The 23,852-nt window shown below is 45.6% G+C and overlaps 1 protein-coding gene across 21 annotated transcripts in view; it reads left to right on the top strand.

Annotated features, from left to right (window-relative positions):
• Positions 1-429: 429 nt before the first annotated feature.
• Brdt (bromodomain testis associated) overlaps positions 430-23,852 on the top strand; it is a 58,506-nt gene continuing 35,083 nt past the window's right edge. For 15 of the 21 annotated variants that reach the window (XM_063273033.1, XM_063273029.1, XM_063273032.1 and 12 more), the window contains exons 1-6: positions 430-648; positions 15,707-15,846; positions 16,425-16,664; positions 18,814-18,951; positions 20,102-20,216; positions 23,139-23,311. In XM_063273033.1, the coding sequence (XP_063129103.1) occupies positions 16,476-16,664; positions 18,814-18,951; positions 20,102-20,216; positions 23,139-23,311 (615 nt within the window). In that variant the 5' untranslated portion in view covers positions 430-648; positions 15,707-15,846; positions 16,425-16,475. The remainder of the gene's footprint in view (positions 649-15,706; positions 15,847-16,424; positions 16,665-18,813; positions 18,952-20,101; positions 20,217-23,138; positions 23,312-23,852) is intronic. The other 6 variants (XM_063273035.1, XM_063273036.1, XM_063273034.1 and 3 more) reach the window with 5 other exon arrangements.

The following is a 23,852-nucleotide window of genomic DNA, read 5'->3' as shown; positions in this document are numbered from 1 at the left end:
CATGAGGAGAACGCAAACCTCTTGGACCAAGGAGATGGCTCATGGGTTAAAGGCACCAGCGGCACCTCTATGACCAGAGTTGCTATCCTTGGGACCCACGTGGTTGGACAGTGAGAACTGACTCTTGGAGGTTGTCCTCTGCACGGAAAGCATACAGAATAAAAACTTAGTAATTCCACCCTCCTCCTTTGGAAAACAAAGTATAGTAAATAATAATTGCAGAACCTAAACCAGTCAAGCAAGCAAACAGCAAACCTCTGTCAGCCACTGTGCTTGCAGGCCCACCCCTTCCTGGACTGCGGTAGGGAGCGAATACACCCAACCCACGAAGCCTACCTTCAAAGCCTCAGCTGCCACAGACCAGACTCACACCTCCGCAGGGTTTGAGGCGCAGGCACAGTCACGTGGCAGGCTCTGGCCAATCAGCAGGCGGCTCGCGGGTGAGTCCCATAAAGGCGCCAGTCGCTGGCTGCTGACAGCCGCCATCCGGGCGAGAGCTGGCGGCCACCGGTGGAGAGCCGGGAGCGAGGGCCCTGCACTGCTTCATCTAGTGCAAACGGAGAGGGTGATTGGATAAGGTCCCTTCCTAAGAGGTACTACCATTGCTACAGAGGCTCGGCCCCGGGGCCGCCCCTGGCGGCTCTTTGGGTGAGAATAACCGTTTTTTTTGCCTCTCCCCTCCCCCATGAGCAGTGGGCCGCAGGGAGGGCAGTTGGGAGGCCATTGCCCAACCGAGTGCGTGCGGCCTGAAGCCCTGGGGAGCTGGGAGCCGCCGTCCTTTGGTCTTGACCAGCTGCGAACTTGTGGACCATTTTCTCCACTTTTTCCCGCTTCTAGTGCTTAGCCTTCCTACTCAAGGCTTGGAAGGAGGTTGGCGCAAAGTCCGGGGCGTAACGGTTCCTTCGTGGTTGGAGTGTCGGGCCATTTTCTGTACTGTAGTTTCGAGAAGGCGGGAGAATATTTAGAGCGCCTTTGTTGTGCCTGTTCTGTGTCTGTGGATATTGAGGGCAGGGAAATCCTGGTCTTCGATTCAGTCTCCTACCCTATGGAGCACTTTGGAATATACCAGACCCTCTGCTGTGTGCCCCACCTCCAGGCACAGGCCTGTGCATGGACAAGAGTGCCTGTGGACCACGGGAAGGAGCAGGTATGAGGAAAGGAACGAGGGAGGTGTCTCACAAAAGACAACCCCATCTCCTAGAGCAGATGGAAGTTGGATTTAAGAGTGATAATGGCGGCTGTGGTGTAGAAGTGATTCAAAGGTCAATACATAGAGTGAGGTGGAACCATGGATAATTGCTTGGCTCGGTAGTCCAAACTGGTCTTGCTTGCCTCCATCTCACCGGTGCCAGGATTACAAATGTTTTTACCATTACACCTGACAAGACTTTTTGAGTTTTAAAAGAAATTGTGTGTGTGTGTGTGTGTGTGTGTGTGCACGCCCATGTGCCTGTTATGTGGATGCTGGGTCTGCACAGCTCTCTGGCCTGCTGGTCCTCAGGAATGTCCTATAAGCACTTCTAACCACTGGACATATCCCTAACCCAAGAACTGCTCATTTCTGAGCGGCTAGTGTAATGTAGGATTGATGGAGTAGCAAGAGCTAAGTCTCACAATGAGTAAGGTGTCAATTTATCAAAGGATCTATGTGTCCCGAAGGTCAGGCTTTTGAAAAGTTTGGTCTTAAGCAAATGCTTGGACAAAAATCTGAGGACATCTCTGTTACATGAGCTCATGGGGGACGGGTGGGGGGTGACAAGCAACCAAATGGAACCTAGTGGTTGGTATGTAGGGCAGGATAGTAGTCTGTATGAAAGCACTTAATAACTTGTGGTGTCTAAGGTTGGCATAAAATGAAGTACACTCACTTTATGAAGTTAAGGGGGATAGGCAGGCATGGTGCCCAACATCTATAATCGCAACACTTGGGAGGTGCAGGTAGGAGGATCAGGAATCCTAGGACATCCTTGGCTATAGAGTGAGTTTGAGACCAGCCTGGGGAAAGGGGAGAGGGGAGAAAAAGAGACTGAGGCAGAGACCAGAGGGAAAGGAAAAGGGGAGGGGAGGGGAGGGGAGGGGAGGGGAGGGGAGGGGAGGGGAGGGGAAGGGAAGGGAAGGGAAGGGAAGGGAAGGGAAGGGAAGGGAAGGGAAGGGAAGGGAAGGGAAGGGAAGGGAAGGGAAGGGAGGGATTAAGAATGGGACCAGAAGTTAGCACAGTAGACCATGGTCACAGGGGAGGTAACTGATGCCCCTCTTTCCTCTCTGGCTCCCCGGTGCCCCATTTTTCCTGTCAGAGCACTACTTATGTTTGTCAAGTGATAATTATCTGTTCACAGGGACCCGAAAGAAGTCTCCAGCCTCAGCTGTAACATTGGGCTTTGGCATCCTAAGTGCTTTACAAATATTTAACAGATGAACAAATAGAATTTGGAAGATGGTGTCCTGGGAAACAGAGTTTTAGGAGTGTCACAGTAATAGTCCAGTGACAGACTGCCACGCAGTCTGGTCAGGTAAAGTACGAGTCCATTGGACTTAAGAACTGAACATGGTGAGTGCTAGTGTAGGGGAAGTTGTAAGGAGCGAGGAGGAAGCCAGGTATGAAGCAGGTAATGCTCACAGTGCAGATTGGGGTGCTCTGTGTGAGATACACAAACCAACGCTGAGGCTCCAAGGAGGTAATAGGATTGTGAGACATTGTTTTAAGGAAGAGTCAGGATAATTCATGGTGTTTCAAGGCCTGGGTATGAAGAGACATTAATACTCTAATCGTAACACTCTAATCATGTGTCTTGAAGAAAAGGAAAGAAGTTTTGTTTTGAAATAAGTCTGTTATGTAGTCCAGACTGGCCTCAAACCTGTGGTCTTCCTGCTTCAGCCTCCTAGTGCTGGGATCACTGGTCTATGCCAGACTACACTAAGTTTATGTGACAAGAGACTGGTATAGATAAGTTGAAGATACGGAAAAGAAGGAAGCAGGGATCACTGAGGGTGAGGGGGCATGTCCCAGCATCTCACAGGCATGGCCAACTTTTGACATTATCTTATCTACATAATCCAAATGTAGTTGAGTCATAAAATTTGAAAAGGAAACCTCAATGCTTTAACTATGATAGCTCCCCTGGCCATATTCCTGGTGGAAATTAAGTTATCGACAGGCCATTTCCTTACTTATGTGGAAGGGAGGGAGGGAGGGAAGGAGGGAAGGAGGGAGGAAAAGCACCTGTTTGTCCTAATTGAAGTCTGGTTCTGGAGAATTCCTTTCTGAGACTGCGCTTTACACCTCAAGTGTGGTCCTAGAAGCAAACCCAGAGCTGTCTGTGCTAGGCTAGTGCCCTACCAAGGGGTCCTAGGGCCCTCATGCCCAGCCACTGCTCTAAAGGAGACAGGCTCTGCCAACTTCTGGCCTGCAGTGGTGTCCCTGCCCTGGCTTCCTGAGGAGCTGGCCCTTCAGGGATCTCAAACCAGAGATGGGAAAATCTTTGCCTCTTAGCCCTTCGGACAGTGGTGGGTTTTTCCTTACTGGTGTCACCGGAACTTCTTTCATCCACTTGTACATTTTAAACGGAATGTGTAATGCACTCAGGGGTGACTTTGAAATAGCCAAGGACACTCTCTTCCATGGAAATATAAATGTTTAGGCTTGTTTATGGTTTTAAAACTGTCAAAACAACCAGTACAAAGCAAGCACCTATCAAAACTTAAAGCCATCAACCCAGAAATGCTACTTGTTTGAAACAGGCCCCATTTAGCTCACTCTGTCCTTAAACTTGTTGTGTAACTGAGATGTCCTTGAATGACCCTGTTGCACTCCCAGTGCTGGATCACAGGTTTACAACACAGTGCAACTAATGAGATTGACTTCTTTCACATGTACATTAAGTTTTCTCCAGAGGTCTTTGTAAAGATTTATCTTTTTCTTAAATTATGTGTCTGCCTGTGTGGGTATGTGTGCATAGAGCAGGTGTCTGTGCAACTATCAGACATTCTAGAACTAGTTAGAGGAGGTGGTGAGTTGCCCTATAGGGTGCTAGGAATCAAACGTGAGTCCTGTGTTAGAGTAGTAAATACTCTGAATGATAAGCTCTTTCTCTAGCTCTTGTTTTTGCTTTTTCAGTCCTGTGGATTCAACCCACACTGTCCTGTTTACTAGGACTTATATTTATGTATAGGCATGTGCATCTATATGCACATGCATGCAAATGCTCTCTGAGGTGTGGACTTGCAGTTTTCCTAAAGGTTTATGTATGGATTTATGTATGGGATTCTATTCTGATGTACTGTCTGTGCATCTGTTTGGAGACAGGCTCTCACTGTAGCTCTGGCTGGCCTGGAGCTCATGGAGATCCACCTGCCTCTGCCTCTCCAGTGCTATTACTAAATGTGTGTACCACCATGCCTAACTTGGGGAGTTTGAGTTTTATTTTTTATTCTTCTTTTCCCATATATTTGGTTTTCTTTTATATGAGACAGGTTCTCAGGTAACTGGGTTTGACCTTGAGCCCAGAGAGTAGGAAAGGATGATCTGCTGACCTCATGCTTGTGCCGGAATGCTGGGATTACAGGCATTCCATCCGGGTCAGGCTCCTGCTCTGTTTGTGACAGGGCCAAATGATTTTGCTTCCTATAGCCTTGTGGCATAGTTTAAAGCTAGCTTTATTCTTTCATTCTTTACATTGTCTTGGCCACTTGCCCTCTTGTGTAGTTTATACTGACTTTAGAAGTTTCCCTTTGTCTGTGAGGTGTCTCTGTAGTTTTCACAGAGATGGCATTGACTCTCTATTTTGTTTGGTGGTGGGAACGTTTTTCCAGCCTGTTTTGTGTTCTCACCGCAGCACTGCTTCCCCTGTGACTTCTTGGCCTGCCAGTGCTGGACGGCTTGTGGCCTGTGGCCTTCTGGGAGCTTTGGCTCCTTGTCCTTAGAATTTTTTGAAATTGGTTTGGGGGTTTTGTTTTTATTTGTTTTTCCTGAGTCTGATTAATGACAGTGAAGACATGGGCAAATATAAGACAACTCTGATCTTGGAAAGTGACACTGAGGTACCGGTCACACAGCAGCGTGGGCCAGCTGTTTCACATGCTTCCCGATTCAGTTTCCTTTATGCATATGGTGTTTTGTCTGTGTGTGTGGTTGTGCCCCACGTGTTCGGTGCCCTCGGGGTCTAGAAGAGACGGTGGATCTCCTAGAGCTGCAGTTAAATGGTTGTGAGCCTCTAAGTGTGTGTCCTAGGAATCAATCACTCTGTAAGCACAGCCAGTGCTTTAACTGCTGAGCCGTCTCTCCAACCCCTAGCTCCTCCTCGTCAGAAAATCCCTTAGTCTGAGCCAAGGCTGTGCTGTTCCTCACCTTGAGTTCTAGGGAGAGAGGAAGGCGCTTTGGGGACATTGAACAGCTAGACCTGCTCCATGCACACGGAGTGGGGCATCTTTCCATGTGATTGTCTCTTCAACGCTTAACCTTTTACTTTAGGTGTGTGAGTGTTCTGGCTGCGTGTGTGAGTGTGTTGCATGCCGTGTCCTCACAGGTCAGAAGAGGGAGTAGGACTCCCTGAACTGAGTCTCAGATGGTTGTGAGCCTCCATGTGGTGCCAGGAGCTAAACCTTTGTCCTCTGGAAGAGGAAGAGGAGCCAGGTTCCTTAACCACTGAGCCTCCTCTGGGGGGGACTCTTTTCACTTTCTTCCTAAGGTTCTCTTTAGTTGTTTTATAATTTTTAAACTCAATGTATTTAGTTTGTTTGTTTGTTGGGTGTGGCCCTTATTGAACAGAACAGGATTCACGATAGTCATTTCTCTACTTACCCCTCGTGGGTCCCAAGGATAAAACTCCAGTGGTCAGTTTTGGCACAGTTTTGGCCTTTCCTGACTGGAGCCATCGAACAGGCTCTGTCTCCCATCTACACTTCTTTTACACTCCAGTAGACAGACATCACTCCTTGGCTAAGTTTGTTCAGAACAACTTTATTATTTTCGCCCTACCTACTACATAAGCACTTGCCACTGAGCCACACTTCCAGCCTTTAGAATGCAATTGTAGGCACTAGAGAGGTGGTTCAGTGGTTAAGGGTGTGTACTGCTCTTCCTGGGATTGGAACCCTAGCTCCAGGAGCATCTGCTACTTCTGACCTCTGTGGACTTGCATTCATGTGATGTACCCCCCGCCCAGCCTCCTCCAAGTTCATACCCCTAAAATAATAAAAATAAATCCTTTAAATGCTACTGTAAATGGCATCAGTTTCTTGCTTTCTTGGTGGCGGTGGTTTACTTGGGGTGGGCTTTAGCTTAGACTCTCGCACACACAAGCATGTGTGCCCCCACCGCTGCAGCCCCAGCCCTCCCTTACTACCCTCTCTTCCTCCCCCTCCCTCCCTTTCCTCCTCCCTCCCTCCCTGTATTCCTTCCTCTCTGGTATAGTTGCTTAGGCTAAGATTCCTGACTGGGTTATTTTAAATTTTCTTGATTTATTTATTCCTGAAAATAGATGTTCTCACAGTTTTTTCTGATTACAGTTTTTATCCCCCAACTCCTCTCGGATCCTCCCCACATCCCCACCACCAAATCCACACTCTTCCTTTTCACACTCATTAGAAAACAGAAAAACATAATAATTAAAAAATGAGAATAGAACAAACCAGAATAGGACAAAGCAAAGAAGCAGGAGAAAAAGAACCCGAGAAAAGGCACAGGAAACACACACAGACAACCCATAAAACCATAAACCATAAAATATAAGCAAAAGATCAATACGGTCAAAAAAGCTGCCCAGGCAGAGATAGGAGTCAGAAACCCTCCAAAGGACGATTAAGTTCACTGTGTCGTCCACCTACTGCAGGGCATCGGGCCTGGTTTGAATTTTACTCCCCTGGGGAAAACTAAGCTTTCCTTTGCAGGTGGGTTAAGTTGAACATAGCTTCTGGTTTAGTATGGAGAGGGGCTTGTGTCTGCTTCCTCTCAGCACGGGGACCCTGTCTAACTGAGACCTGTGCAGAACCTGTTAGTGCTGTCACAGTCTCTCCGAGTTCTATCTGTGTCAGTCCTGTTGGGTCTAGAAGGCCTCATTCCCTTGGTGTCCTCCATTCCCACTGGTTCCCTCCGGCTCCATGGGGTTTGCTGAGCCTAGACATGAAAGACCGAGTTCCCAGGTGTCTCACTCTGCGTACTGCACACTGTGGGTCTCTGCTCCCACTGAGTGCAGGAAGAAACTTCTTTGAAGACAAGTGAGGCGCTGACCTGGGCTCAGCGAGTGTCCTCATCCCCAGGAGTCATTCTATTGCTGTTCCTGCAGCAGAACTATGGTATTTTGTTTACTCTAGGTCCATGACCTATCTAGTGTCAGGTTCTTGGTCATCCAGGCAGTGTCGGGCATGGTTCCATCTCATGGAGTAGGCCTTAATTCCAACAGTGTTTTTATGTCCACAAGCTTGGTGCCACCAGTGTAGATCTTAAGTCAGGCCACAGTTGTAGACTCAGGGTTTGTGGCTGGTTTGTGTTTACCTCTCTTGGCTAGTAATGTTCAGAATGTCTTCTGGTACCATGAACACAAGTGAATGGGGTGAAGGCTGTGCTTAGGCCCCAGCATGACCTCTTCCCATGTACTGTGAGTTCTGTAAATGTCCTTGTCAGCAACAGTGTTTGCCATGTTTAAGAAACTTCTGCTGTTTTGTGTCTCCATACAACTCATCAAATGGCCCTTACCTTTAGCTGTCCCCAACCCCACATGTGTCCCCACCCTATTTGATCCTCCTGTCCCTGCCCTCTCTTCCCATTGTCCATCCATAACTGTATTCTATTTCCCCTTCCTAGAGAGATCTTTCCCTCCCCTCAGCCCTTTACTCTGTAATCACGTCTGTGGTTGTATGTATTGTGCCCTGTTTACTGAAGGCAGAACAGCTAAGATCCACATATGTGAATTACTACCACCTGCACCTCCTTTGTCTCTATGCATCTGATCACCTCACTAGGAATGATTTTTTTTCTATCTCTAGCCATTTTCCTGTGAATTTCATTATTTTGTTTTTTACAGCTGAGTAATATTCCACTGTGTACATGCACCACATTTTTAACAGCTGAGTAATATTCCACTGTGTGTACATGCACTACATTTTTAACAGCCGAGTAATATTCCACTGTGTACATGCACCGCATTTTTAATCCATTCATCCACAGACAGACATCTATTGCTATGTCCAATTCTTGGCTATTACAAATCCAGTATCTATGAGCATTGTTTAGAGCAAGGGTCTCTGCAGTAGGATGTAGAGTCTTTTGGGTATATGTCAAAAAGTAGTATAGCTGGGTCTTGAGGTAGATCTATGCCTTGCTCCCTGAGGAACCACTACACCGATTTCCACAGTGGCTGTACAAGCTTGTACTCTAGTAGTGAATGAGTGTCCCAACACCCTTGCTCCACATGCTTGCCCAGCAGGAGCTGTCAGTGTTCTTAGTGTTGCTTGTTCGGATGGGTATAAGATGAAACCTCTGCTCTCATTTCCCTGGTGACCACGGATGCTGGCCGTTTCTTTAGGTGCGGATGCTGGCCGTTTCCTTAGGTGCTGCTCAGCCATTTGTGTCTTGTCTTTTTGAGAACTTCCTGTTTAGATTGGTACTCCATTTTTAAATTGGGTTGTTTTCTTGATGTCCAGTTGTTTCATATCTTTTTATATTTTAGATATTAGTCCTTTACCAGATGTGCAGTAGCCGATGAGAATTCCCTATTCTGTGGGCTGCCCCTTTGTCCCAGTGCTGGTATCTGTCACCATACAGAAGCATCTTGGTTTCATGAGGTGCCACGTACTAATTGTTGTTCTCGGTGCCTGTGCTGAGGGTGCTCTGCTCAGGAAGCCATTTGCTGTGTTGATGAGTTCAGGCCTATCCCACTTTCTCTCTGATTGGGTTCAGTGTCTCTGGGCTCATGTTGAGGTCCTGATGCATTTGGAGTTGAGGTTTGTGCAGGACGACAAACATGGATCTGTTTGGAATCTTCCTTGTCTTGTTCCTGATTTTATAGTACTGCTTTGAGTTTAAGTCCCTTTGGGTTGATGTTGGCTGTGAATCCCCTCTATTATGTTGAAGTCCCTTGTGTTTCCAGTCTCTCCTTTTTTGAAAACTCTTGGAACCAAAAGCGTTTTGAATTTCACATTTGGAAATATTTGCATATAATTAATATAGTGAGATCTTCAGCCAGCAACATTAAATGCACTTATGTTCCATGTATGAGCAATGTTTATGCATATACACAAATATAGTTTTATAACAGCATTTTTAGCGTGTTTGCATTTTTACCACATTCTGTTCCATGAAGTCAGACATAGAATTGTCCAGGCATAGTGTCAGGTTGAGGCTGAACTGTCCGGATTCTGGAGCGTTTCAGACCTTAGGTCTCTCCACTGATGCTCAACCTGAGGCAGAGCAGAGTAGTGGGTCACGTGTGCGTTGGACCTGGGGAGGACGGACAGGGCTCCATGCCTGTTTAGAATGTGACTGTGAATCTGGATGAAAGAACCTCTCAGGCCTGACGGTGTTGGCTCAGAGGCTGGGCAGCCCCGAAACTAATGAAGGCTATGGCTACTCCAAAGAGACAGAGTGGGGGGAAAAAGAGGTTGGAGGATCAATAATCCTGGCCCCTGGAAGTTTAGAACAGTTTAGAAGCTGTGACGTGTGTGTGTGTGTGTGTGTGTGTGTGTGTGTGTGTGTGTGCGCGCGCGCGCGTGTCCGTGCGCGTGTCCGTGCGCGCGCGTGTCCGTGCGCGCGCGTGTCCGTGCGCGTGCGTGTGCGCGCATACATATACCCACGTCTACCCATGCATGTGGAGACCAGAGGGGAGCCTTGGGTGTAGTCTTTATGAATGCTATCCACCTTGAGATAGGATCGCCAGTTCGGCTAGAGCAGGTGTACGGAGAGCACAGGAATCTTGCTTTGTTCACTTCCCCAACACTAAGATTGTAAGAGGCTCCTTCACCTCTCCCTGCTTTTCAATGAGGGTATTTGTGTGGCAAAGCACTCAACTGACTGAACTTTCCCCAGTCCCTGCAATTTAATCCCTTCCTTTTTGACGAGGCTTTAAAATTGATTTTAATTTACGTATCTGTCTATATAGCCTGGGTGCCGGTGCCCACACAGTCCAGAAGAGGATGCTGGATGCCATGGAGCTGGAGTTATGTTGGGAGCCACCCAATGCCAGTGTGAGGAACTGAACTTAGGTCCTCTGGGAAAGCAGTACATACTCTTAATGACTGAGCCGATTCTCCAGCTCCTGTAATTCCTTATAATAAATGCTCTGTGTCTCCACTGTCCCACGGATGGCCACCAACCACATGTAGGCAGATGTTAGGCACCTAGAGGTGGCTAATAATATGTATGATCATTTATAGCACCTATCAGTCATCAACCAACTTGGGATTGTGGGTATCTCTGTATTGGTGGGGACCAGACTCAGGACCTCACATGCAAGGTAAGTAAGTGCTCTGCCACTAAACTCACACTTCAGCTCCTGGTACAGTTTTAAATGGAAATAAAGATAGATGTTATTTTCAAGAGAAGCTGATAAAGTACTTTTAAAGTAATTTATTAATATAAGAACTTGGGGCTGATGAGATGGCTCAGAAGGTAAACCTGCCGGTCAGGTTTAAGTTTCCAGAATCCACTCTGGAAAGAGAGAACTGGCTAGTGGTTTTCCTCTGACCTGTGTAAGCATGTGTACATGTCCATGTGTGCAGCCATGCATGTGCTCATACAATAATAAATAACTCTTAAAGCCGGTGTCTAGGCTTCCTTGTCACTGATACTTTTAGGTGTAAAGTTTGCATTTAACACTTTGAAAGGGTACATTTTCCCTAAGAGACTACTTCTGCTCACCACTTCTTGAACAGCAACTTCCCGTCCTCTACAAACACCAGTAAGAGTACCAGGAGGCTCGCACCTGTCGTCCCAGTACTTAGGAGGATGGCTTTGAGTTTTAGGCTCATTTGGGCTTCAATAAGACCCTGTCTGAAAGAAAGAAAGAAAGAAAGAAAGAAAGAAAGAAAGAAAGAAAGAAAGAAAGAAAGAAAGAAAGGAAGGAAGGAAGGAAGAAAGGAAGGAAGGAGAGGGAAGGAAGGAAGGAAGGAAGGAAGGGAAGAATTAAATAGGTGGCAATTGGAAGGAAAAAGCAGAAAAATTAGGAACTCAAAACCATCCTAGACTATATGCTAACTTGAAGTAAGCTGGGATACATAAGTCCCTCCCCCTTCCATCCCCCCCACCAACCACAAAGCCAAGTTTGGTGGTATATGCCCATGACCGACTCTTGAGAGGTAGAAGCCTTAAGACTTCTGGGTTATCTTCAGTTTTATGCGGCTAGGTTGAGCTACATAAAACCTTGTCTCAAAAAGAAAAAAAAAGAATAGAAAGGAAAAAAAAAACCAAAAAACCAAGAGAAACTGTATGATATTTGCACAGTAGCGGAAGATATTTGCACTACATGACAGCAAAGGCTTTGTGTTCAAAATACGTGATAGTGACAGACAGAACAGTAGAAATGTGGTCACAGTGCCTCGTGTGCTTGGTGGACAGTGCCGAGGGGCAGGAAACACAAAGAGGAGCCACATGTCTTCAGAGAGGCACCAGTCAGCCTCACACTTGCGCCTCTCTCTTGTGCACACACGGTTAATGTGGAGTAGGATGAGACACTGATACGGAGATGGAGACGGTTTGCACAGTCTGAAAGCAGGTGGCACGTGATTTAGTAGCTTCACTTGTGCACTTATGCACAGCATGTATGTATGACTCAGTGATGTCACGTCTGGATTCATGCACGGCATGTATGTATGACTCAGTGATGTCACGTCTGGATTCATGCACGGCATGTATGTATGACTCAGTGATGTCACGTCTGGATTCATGCACGGCATGTATGTATGACTCAGTGATGTCACGTCTGGATTCATGCATGGCATGTACATGTGACTTGTTGATGTCATTTCCAGGTTCATGCACGGCATAAACATTCATATATTACTCACACGTTTTGACAACAGTGTCAAATGACCCTAAAATCTGACATGACATGAGTGAGGCGGGTGTGAATGGTTTGTGCAATAACAATAGATGTTGGGATCTTGGGATGCTGAGGTGGGAAGCTTCGGCAAGGTGGACAGTCCTGGTCTACACAGTGAGACCTTGCTCAAGGAGAACTAAAACAGGAAAGAACAGAACATTTCTCCTGCAGTGAATTGGTTTAAGTGAAGAGAGCAGTTCCTGAATAAGCCTTATACGCATAGTAATGAGGGAGCTGTAGTGCATAGCAAGTAATGCTGTGTCTGCACCAGGCTTGAAGTGTTTCAGATAACACGAGAGGTAAGAGTAGACCAGACTGAAGACTGATAATGACCTGAAATTAATTCATTTCAGCCAAGTGGTATTCCATCTTCGCTGTGCTTCAGAAATACAGAACTTTCAAAAACTAAAACTGGTTCTCATACACTAGAGAGCGAGAAAAGCTAGACTAGCACCATGTGACCGAGCCATCCTCCTGGGCACTCTGCTTATGTCTCTGTCCATAGCATCAATATCTGTGTGCACTGAGTACTGCACACAGTCCCCAAAATGCAGAAGCAGCTTGCACTGCTGCTGGTGAAGGTAGGATGCAGTGCCCACAATGGAATATCACGCAGCTTTAAAAAGGAAGAAGGGCTAGAGAGCTGACAGAGTCTTAGGAGCTCTTGGTGCCTCCAGACTTCAATCGATGCTTCCATTTTGAATGGCTCATGATTTGCCTCATCCTGGTATCATCCAGTGCCTTCTTCCTTGCCTGGCCACTGAGGGACGCCTGTACAATAGCTGTACGCTCACTCACACACACACACACACACAAGAAGTGTTAGCTGTACAATAGCTGTACACTCACACACACACACACACACACACACACAAGAAGTGTTAGCTGTACAATAGCTATACGCTCACTCACACACACACATAAGAAGTGTTAACTGTACAATAGCTATACACTCACTCACACACACACATAAGAAGTGTTAGCTGTACAATAGCTATACACTCACACACACACACACACAAGAAGTGTTAGCTGTACAATAGCTATACGCTCACACACACACACACATAAGAAGTGTTAGCTGTACAATAGCTATACGCTCACTCACACACACACACAAGAAGTGTTAGCTGTACAATAGCTATACACTCACACACACACACACATAAGAAGTGTTAGCTGTACAATAGCTATATGCTCACTCACACACACACACACATAAGAAGTGTTAGCTGTACAATAGCTGTACACTCACACACACACACAAGAAGTGTTAGCTGTACAATAGCTATACGCTCACTCACACACACACACATAAGAAGTGTTAGCTGTACAATAGCTATATGCTCACTCACACACACACACACATAAGAAGTGTTAGCTGTACAATAGCTGTACACTCACACACACACACACACAAGAAGTGTTAGCTGTACAATAGCTATACGCTCACTCACACACACACACATAAGAAGTGTTAGCTGTACAATAGCTGTACACTCACACACACACACACAAGAAGTGTTAGCTGTACAATAGCTATACACTCACACACACACACACAAGAAGTGTTAGCTGTACAATAGCTATACGCTCACTCACACACACACACAAGAAGTGTTAGCTGTACAATAGCTATACGCTCACTCACACACACATAAGAAGTGTTAGCTGTACAATAGCTGTACACTCACACACACACACACACAAGAAGTGTTAGCTGTACAATAGCTATACGCTCACTCACACACACACACAAGAAGTGTTAGCTGTACAATAGCTATACGCTCACACACACACACAAGAAGTGTTAGCTGTACAATAGCTATACGCTCACTCACACACACACATAAGAAGTGTTAGCTGTACAATAGCTGTACACTCACACACACACACACACACAAGAAGTGTTAGCTGTACAATAGCTATACGCTCACTCACACACACACATAAGAAGTGTTAACTGTACAATAGCTGTACACTCACACACACACACACACAAGAAGTGTTAGCTGTACAATAGCTATACGCTCACTCACACACACACATAAGAAGTGTTAGCTGTACAATAGCTATACGCTCACTCACACACACACATAAGAAGTGTTAGCTGTACAATAGCTATACGCTCACTCACACACGCACATAAGAAGTGTTAACTGTACAATAGCTATACACTCACACATACACATACATAAGAAATTATTTAAAAATACCAACTTTTGAAGGAAATGGAAGCTGAGGTCACATATAGATCAGGGTAGGTTTCTTACCTAGCATGAACATTGTCCTGAGTTCAATCTACAGCACCACAAAAGGGTGGGGGTGGGGTGGGGTGGGGTGGTGGCTGAAACCCACCTGCGATCCCAGCCCTGGAGAATCTGAAACAGGAAGTTTGCAAATTCCAGGCTAACCCTGACTACATGGCAAAGGAAAGAGGATGAAAGAAAATCTGATGTATTCTGTAAACACGGATTAAGGACTGAGGATTTTGAACTAATTAAAATAATATAAAGTGCTCACAAAATGGCAGAGCAGGTAAATGTGCTGGCTGCTAAGCCTGACAGCCTGAGTTCAATCCCTGGGACCCACATGGTGAAGAGAAATGATTCCTACAAGTTATCCTCTGACCTTCACACACACATGCACACATGCACACACAAATGTAATGAAAAATAAGGTGACTGCTGTGTGATCCCACATGTAACATCTGGAGTGGTGCACTTCATAGAAACAGAAGAGTCAGCTTGGGGTCTTGTGCTGCAGGCCTGGACCCCAGCTCTCAAGAAGTTCAAGGCTCTTCTGAGCAATGAGAGAGACCTTGGTCCTGGGGTAATAACAACAGCAGAAATACAGGCTGTGGGGGCTGGAGGGATGGCTCAGAGGTTAAGAGCACTGACCGCTCTTCCAGAGGTTCTGGGTTCAATTCCCACCAATCACATGGTGGCTCACAACCATCTGTAATGGAATCTGATGCCCTCTTCTGATGTGTGTCTAAGGACAGCTACTTATATATAATAAATAAATGTTTAAAAAAAATACAAGTTGTGGGTACCAAGGGTGGGGAGACGAGACTCGGTGGGATAGGGATTGTTCAGTGATGTAGGATTTGAGCTCTGTGAGATAAGGAGATGGAGATATGAATATGTGCAGTCATAGTAGACCAAGGACTTAAACAGTTAGGATTGTTTCTGAATGGACTTTACACAAGTCAAATGTAGACTGACTGGAGGAACTGAGCTGACAAGAGTATGAGCTCTTGTCTCTGCACAATACCACCGTCCAGGCATCTCAGATAGAGCAATGTGCGCCAAAGAGCCAGATCTGAACACTGGGTTCTCCTTTTGTTGTTAGTGTTGAGGCTTGGACTAGGGCCGAGGCCTGCCTCAGCCCACCTTTCTGCCACTGAGGTATGCTGCTAGGCCCCTTGAATTGCATGGACGCACACGCACGCACAGACACACACACACACACACACACACACACACACACACAAAAGTGAAGGCTAGAGGACAACTTGTGGGTGTTGATGAATTGGAATTTTAAATTATTTAAATCACAAGAATATTTTCAGGGGTTGGGGGAATTAGCCAAAAACTCCTTCAATCTTTGCCCTATGTTGAGGGAATAACTGTAGGACACCTAACCTTTAACATTCCTGGTCCTTTTCTCCTTAGGAATTTGTAGACTTCCTGCTAAGGCCTCAATTTGTATTTTTGAAGAACAGAAAGAAATTCTGTGAAGTGTTGAAACCATTTAAACCATCTAAGACCAAGACATACCTACTGAAACAATGCACAGTATTTGTGTAAAAAAGGTTAGTGTTTGTTTAAAAATTTGTCACTTGTCCTTTTCATTGCTAGCCTAAGATGTGAGGGTTTTTAGGGAAGGGCATGTCCTTGACACAGGCTTTTACTGTGTAGCCTTGGTTGACCTGGAACTCGATATATATATATATATAGTCAGGCTGGCCTTGAACTTAGGAGCTCTGCTTGTTTCTGCCTCCAGAGTACTAGGACTAAAAGTGTGCAGCACCATGCCTGGACATTTGTAAAGCATCATTTAAACAATGTGCAGTATCTCAGCTGTGTGACCTGTTTGTGCCTTTCATCCTAACAATACTGAAACAGGAAAGTCTTATCTGAGACTGGTCTGCACTACATACATAGTAAGATCTGAGACATTATCCCCAAGACAGCAGCAACACAAAGCCAGGCTTGGTGGTGTGCTACCTTTGTGAGCTCCAGGCCAGCCAAGAAGTGGCCAACACAGTGAGACCCTGTCGAGAAAACAGCAAAACAAAGCTACTTTGTCTCTTGGTAAACCCTCTGGGCTCTTATAAACAGCCATTTTAAAGTACTCAGGTTTTGTTTTTTTTTTTTTTTTTTTTTTCAGGACATATTCTCGTAGACACCTTGAAGATACCAGGATCTGAAGTAGTTGAGAATGTCTCTGCCAAGTCGACAAATGGCTATTGTTAACCCCCCTCCACCAGAGTACATAAATGCTAAGAAAACTGGGCGGTTGACCAACCAGCTGCAGTTCCTGCAGAGAGTCGTCCTGAAGGCGCTGTGGAAACACAGTTTCTCCTGGCCGTTTCAACAGCCTGTGGATGCCGCGAAGCTCAAGCTGCCTGTGAGCACCTTATGACGTGTTAACTTCTGCTTTTATTCTTTAATTCATGTGTGTGTGTGTGCGCGTGTGCGCGCGTACGTGCACGTACGTACGTGTGCGTGCGTGTGTATGCACATTTCAAGATACCCGTGTAGGTCAGAGGACAGCTTGGGGTGGGGTCAATTCTCTTCCTCCACCCTAGGTTCCAGGGACTGAGTTCAGGTTGTCAGACCCATGGGGTTAGTATTTTCCCTACTAAGCCATCACTGGCTCAGCTCTCAGGTGCTTGCATCTAGCAGAAGGGGAGCCTTCTAAGAAGCCCTGAAGTCACATGGTAGTGGACCAAAAGGACAAATTCAGTATCAAGGTACAACCTATGGAGACTTAGTCTGTGTTTGCATAAAGCACCTCAATTAGGAATGGCATTTGGTGATGAAATGTGGGAGAGGTGAGAACTGTCACCAAGATGAAATGTGGGAGAGAACTGTCACCAAGACGCAGGAGCCAAATTCAGCTGCAGCCCCTGCAGGTGTCAGAGCCCCCAGCCTGCACAGTCTTGTGTGGAAGGTGGGAGATGGGGGTCATGGAAGATGCTACATTCAAGCCTTTCTCAGATAACACTGGGAAGTGCAGGCCCATAAATTCCCTTCAGAGATAAGCTTCAGAGGAAGCAAGTTTAAATTCTAAAAGCCATATTGAAAAGCATAGGCATTCACCACATGATATAGTAAATGTGTACCGCCCCACCTGAGATCGCAGGTGTGTGGCTCCAGGAGCTACAGCTCAGGCCATCAGGCGTGTACAGCTCATACTCCTACCACTGAGTTGTCTCCCTGTCCACAGCCTGTTGACTTCATTGTTCATCTGCTTGGGTATTTTACATGTCAATTTTAAAGAGAAAAGCCTACAACTATCTATAAGAAAAAATTAGTTGGAGCTGGAGCGACTCAGTGCTAAGAGCAACAGTGCTCCCCCAGAGGACCTGGATTGGATTCCCATCACCCATATGGCGGCAGACACTGTAACTCGGTTCCAGAGATCCAATGTGACCTGGTGGAGATCCACTGGGAATGTTAGGGATCCAGTACCTTCTCAGGCCTCTGCAGGCACCAGGCACACATACACTCCACAGATTTACATGCAGGCAAAGTATTCATACATATAAAAATGTTTAACTTATTAATATTGTAAAATATACATAATCACACACTTGATTATTCAGGACTCCTGAAGATTGCCCTAAATGATCTCTCCTTCACTCCCAAAATGAAATTAATGTTCTGAATGTCGATATTCTCATGTTAACAGTTCAAGATGAATTGTGTAAGTTTTCTTGTTATAACATGCCATGGCATCCTTCTAATGAAGAATGGTGGTCCAGTTGACCTCCTCTGTGAAGGCTTTTTGTGTCACACATCACATTCAACTTTAAGTCTCACTTGAAGTGTTTAGTCATGTAGTAACAGAATGATTTATGACACAGTGAGTCGGGGAACTGGGATTTTCCCGAGTCTGTCAGGTTCCATAAATACTGCCTGCTCCCAGCCCCTTCCTTTTGTATTTTTTCAAAAATAAATAATTTAAAATCTTGTTTTCACCAAATCCTCTAAGTTGTTTTCATCATTTATTTGCATATGTGCATGCAGATATACCAAGGCAGGAGCATGGGAGTTGGAGGATGTATTTTGGGAGTCTGTCTGTCCTTGCCTCCCACCACGTGGGTCCTGCAGTGCCAAGTCAGGTGGTTAGGTTAGTGGTGGGCATCTTTATGGTCTGAGCAACCTGTCAGCGCTGCCCGCCTCGTCATCTTTAGAAGCTTTTCCTTCCCTCTGAAACGTCATGCTGTGACCACTAGCCTTGGTTTTTGTTCCTAACGGCTCTGGCTTCCAGGCCGTTAACAAAGGTGACAGTCTGAACTCCTTAGTTAGAGGTGGACAGTGTGTAAATGGTTTAAGTCAATAGTTGTAATGCTATTGTATGTAATGGCACTGTACTGAGCCCAAGGCCTTAAAGCATACTGAACAAGGATGCATACCACTGAGCTATATTTATTGGTATATTTATTGTGGTGCTGAGGATGGAGCCCACGGTCTTGTTCTTGTTATGTGAGCTCTCTACCTCTGAACTACACCCCCCGCCTCATTCTAATAGACCTTGTTCAAACCTACAGGACTATTACACCATCATAGAGACGCCAATGGATTTAAGTACAATTAAGAAGCGGCTGGAAAACAGGTACTACGAGAAGGCTTCCGAATGCGTGGGAGACTTCAACACGATGTTCTCAAACTGCTACTTATACAACAAGGTGCGGGTCTGCTGCTTACACTAACAAGGGTCCCGGTTAGAAACGCTCTGTGCTGCTGTTGAGGGGCCTGGGGAGGGACAGTCTGAAACTCAGTTTCCGTAGGCCGACCTCAAAGTCGAGATCCTCCTGCCCAAGCCTCTGGATGCTGGAGTTAGAGGCATGGCCATCTTGTTCAGCTTACACGTTTTTATTACATATGCTGGTTTTGTAATATTTGGTTATCTTTCTCTTGGTGTGTGAACATGTGTAACGGTCAAGGCTTCATCTTCTGCTACAGTGGACTGAGGCCCGTAGGCTCATATGGAAAGTGGTTTTACGAATTCTGAGCCATCTCACTGGCCCTAATTTGCATATTTTAAGAAAAATGTTCTCATTGGATTTCATCATTTTCATAATTAATCTGTTTGCTCAACTTGTTTTCAGCCACTGGCTGTATTTCTACCTAAAGCTAAAGAGCCAAGAAAAAGTAAAAGACCAAAGCCAGACTGTAACCTGAGAGACTGAGGCAGGGGGATTCTGTGAGTTTAAGGACAGCTTGAGTACAGTGTGAGACGCTGTCTCAAGAAGAAAAGGAAGCCGCACTGGTGGGCTGGCTCTCTGTGGCCATCGTGCAGGGTTTCCTCTGTCCTCTTGATGTCTTAGTCATGGCTGAGCACCTGATGACACGCTCACTTGGTTACATTTTCTAGCTATTCCCTAAGGTGGAAACTTAATGACACCCTTTGCAGCTCTGAGGACAGAACCCAAGGAGGTTTTGTTTTATCAGGGTGTCAGTCAGACGGCAGCTCTCACGTTCACTTAGCTTTGTTTTCCTCAGCAGCACAGGAATCCCAGGGGAACACTACAGGAGTGCAGACTGTGTAGGGTCATTGACTTCCTCAGAAGAGCTTTGCTCAGCAGTGCCAGCCTAGTCAGCAGTGGAGATTCCAACTGCAGGCCCCTTTGTGTATGGCTGTGCTGGTCAGCAAAGTCACTCCGACCCTTTCGTAAAGGTGAGGGGTTGGCGTTAGAACTAAGTTCTTTCCTGCCACACGATCTGAAGAGAAGGAAGAGGTAAGGCCTGCCGAAGAGTGCTGAGCTATGCTCACAGAGAAGTGGGACACCGCAGCCACCCCGCGCATGCTTAGCGTGTTTCCAACATGTTTTCTAGCCTGGAGATGACATTGTGGTTATGGCCCAAGCTCTGGAGAAGTTATTTATGCAGAAGCTGTCTCAGATGCCACAGGAAGAGCAGATTGTGGGTGGCAAGGAGAGAATGAAGAAAGGTAAGACAGAGCACACTGTCAACAGTGACGCTCTGTGGAGCACGTGTGTGCATGTGTGTGCATGTGCACTCGCCCGTGTGTGCACGTGTGTGCACCCGTGTGTTAGAGCAAAACATAAATAAAAAACAGAATCCTTCAAAAGACATAGACTTGTGGAAGTTCTTCTATATCCAATTCCTTTGAAACAATATGCCCACTTAAACAGTCTCCTAAATGGCATGGGTAGGCTGTCATGTAAGAGTGCAGCCATGTTTAGGTCACATGATGATATTTAGCACATTGTCACCTGGTTGACTATAGTGGCTGTTGCTGTTCTTGGTGGCTCTTGTGTCTGTACCGTGCTGTGTTGATAAGAGGGCCCAAATGGACTGTAGCTCAGATTGAAATGTTGTTGGGTCTCAGAGTTCTTTCTCCTCTAGTTGAAAGTATTTACCTGACTGAGCTTGTACCCCCTTTCTTGATTTATATTTTGAGATAGGGTTTCTCTGAGTTGCCTTGAGTGGCCAGGATCACCAGCCTGTACCACCAGAGCTGATCATGGTATTTACACGAAGACATATAAAACTAATCCTAATATTCAAATAGGTTACTATAGAGCATCATCAAGTGTTAATTGATTTTGTATCAGTAAAAATATTTATCTTTTGTGTTCGCAAATGTTAAACAATTTATAGTTAAAAGGCTGAAACACAGAAGATTATAGCAGGTCTTGCTAGACATCATTTTCATTAATGTACTGTGTGTACCTTTTCTTTATTGTTGACACATTTTAAGATGGGTTATGTCTACTTGTGAGGGTTTTCTCAATCAGTCGTGCATGAATGATACTCACCATAATCTGTATTCCAGCCATTTAATTATAAATTATATAATATTTGAACTGAAAAGATGCTTTTTAAGAAAGGAAATATGAGGCACGATATATGTGTATTCCCATGGAGACCAGAAGGAGTTGTCAAATCCATTGGGAATCCAGATGGTTGTGAGCCAGCGTGTGGTGGAAATCAAACCTGAGCGCTTGGGGGTCACATGGTGAGTGGTTTTAATCACCAACCACGGCTCCAACTCCTACATATTTTTAAATTTTTCTTTTCTGCCCTCCATTCATCCCTCCTTCCTTCCCCTTCCTATTTTTGAGGCAGGATGTCACATAGCGCAGAGTAGCTTCAAGCTCACACTCCCTGTCGGGGAGAATGGCCATGAGGGTCCAGGTCTCTCCCCTCCCCTCCCCTCCCCTCCCCTCCCTTCCCATGTGCTGAACCTGTGAGCAGAAACATTGTGCCAGCTCTGACATGTCGCCATCTTTTCCCTTCTTCTTCGTTTTCTAAAGATTTATGTGGTGGTGTCTGCAGGGGCCAGAAGAGCTGAAGGTAAAAGCAGTTGTAAGCTGCCAGGTTGTAGGTGCTGGGAACCCAAACTTCAGTCCTCTAGAAGAGCAGGAAATAGTCCCAACCACTAATAGTCCTTTCCCAGTCCCTTGAATTTGTTTCTTAAAGAAGCATTTAATATATATTTTTCTTTTTCCAGGAGTCAGGAGTGAAGCCAAGGTTGTGTATGCTAAGTCTGTGTGTATCACCAAACTAGATCCCAAATCCTTTTGGTTTTTCATATCGAGGCCGCATCTTATTAAGTTACCCAGGCTGGCCTCAAATTCACGCTCCTTCTGTGTCAGCCTCCTTCTTAGGTATATGACATACAGGCATATGACAACTACACTCAGTGAGACTTCGTTCTTTTCCTGATCACAGCATGTTAATTGTGCAAACACTGTCTGTGCTTACAGTCCCCTTCCTCGTTACTTTATCCCCTCCCCAACCCCTAATGATGGCCTTTCTGAGGAAGCTATGAATGGCTTTTGAGGGTAGACATGCTAATTAATATTCCAGTAGCAGGCATGGGGCTCCTCTCTCCTTCACGCTCGTTTCTGTCCATGTTCTTGGTGATAGCCATTCTGACTGGGTTAAGGGAGAACGGCAAAGAAATTTTCCTTTTCTATTTTTTCCTTTTCGGATAAGATCTTATAGATGGCAGGCTGGCCCCATCCCTTGTGTAAGCTATGGCTGCCCTTGAGCTCCTGATGCTCCTGCCTCAGCCTTGCCCAGCCTTTTCTTTTAAAAATGTAATTGCGATTTTCATTTTTCTAACTTTACTTAGGTGTATGTGTCTAGGTCCGCATTTCAGTGTGCACACATGCAGTCAGTGCCTGTGGAGGCCAGAAGCAGGCAGTGGACCTCCTGGAGCTAGAGTTGCAGACACATGGGACTGTCCATTGAGGGTGCTGGAAATCAGCCTCCAGCCCGAGCTCTGCAAGAGCAGCTCGTGTTCTTAACCCCAAGGCCCCTGCAGCCCCGATCTGCATTTTCTTGGTGGCTAGATGTTGAACAGGAGCATTTATTTGCTCACCTCGTACTTCGTTCTTGACACTGGCTTTTCAGTCGTCTCTCCACTGATAGCTGAATTATTCATGTTAGTTCTTCCAAGTTTTTAAAAAAGATTTTAAAACTGAAGATTCTGAGTGTGCCTCTGTGTCTGTGTTTCTGTGTCCCGTGTGTTTTGTATCTCTGACTGTAGACTCAGATGACCGTAACAATGTAGGTTTATTTCTGAGTCGGAGCCTACTTCTTGTTGTTGATCTTCAGGTTTTATTGTTACTTGCTTTCTTTGGCCTTCAACACACCTGGCTTAAATTTTTTTTCCCAAAATTATACTTTAGAGATTTTGATATTGGGGTTTTTCAACTTCAAGCATTTTTTATCTCTCAGGGATTCAGCATCTTGGACCAATTCTTTGGGGAATTATGACCAAGTTGTCAGCAGCAGTGTATGGGACTTACTTTTGCCAACTGAATTCGATTAGAATAGGAAATGAAAAAGTGGTGTTTTATACTTATCAGGTATTTGACTCTGGTTCACATTTCACTAGATATCCAACAAAAGACAGCCGTTTCCTCTGCTAAGGAACAAACTCCCTCCAAATCGGCAGAAAATGTGTTTAAGCGACAAGAAATTCCTGCTGGGTTTCCTGATGTCTGTCTCTCTCCCTTAAACATGGCACAAGAGGCTCCCCCGACCTGCGACTCACAGACTGTGGTCCAAGTAAGTTGTGTGTGTGTGTGTGTGTGTGTGTGTGTGTGTGTGTGTGTGTGTGTGTGTGTGTGTGTGTGTGTGTGTAGGTGTGTGAGCCTAGTCACGCCTATGCGGAGCTTCTGCCCTTTTTCCTAGAGACAGAGTCCTCCACTGAATTGGAGCTCGGCTGGCAGCCAGTCAGTCGGAGCAATCCTCCAGCTCCCTCCCTCACAGGGCTGGAACTACAGGTGTGGCCATGCTTGGCGTTGACCTGAGTGTTGAGCATAAAGTCGGATCTTTCTGTACGCAGAGCAACTGTTGTGAGCTCTTAGCTTCTCTATGGCTTAAACTTGTTTTATTTCTAAAATCTAAAATGTTTATACTTTTAAAAAGTTGACATGAAAATTGTTTGTTAGCATGGAGTCGTTTTAAAAAATATTTTGTATTTTTATTTTTTGTGCATATGTGTGTTTGTGAATGTATGTTTGTATGTAGGTCACATGTGTATGGGTCACTTGGAGGACAGAAGAGGGCACAAAATCCCCTGAAGTGGGAGTTACACAGGACTGTG

Source organism: Rattus norvegicus, chromosome 14 (genome assembly GCF_036323735.1).
Source record: "Rattus norvegicus strain BN/NHsdMcwi chromosome 14, GRCr8, whole genome shotgun sequence".
Classification (NCBI taxonomy): Eukaryota; Metazoa; Chordata; class Mammalia; order Rodentia; family Muridae; genus Rattus; species Rattus norvegicus.
Note: the sequence above shows the minus strand (reverse complement) of the source record. Positions and strands in the feature narration are given on the sequence as shown.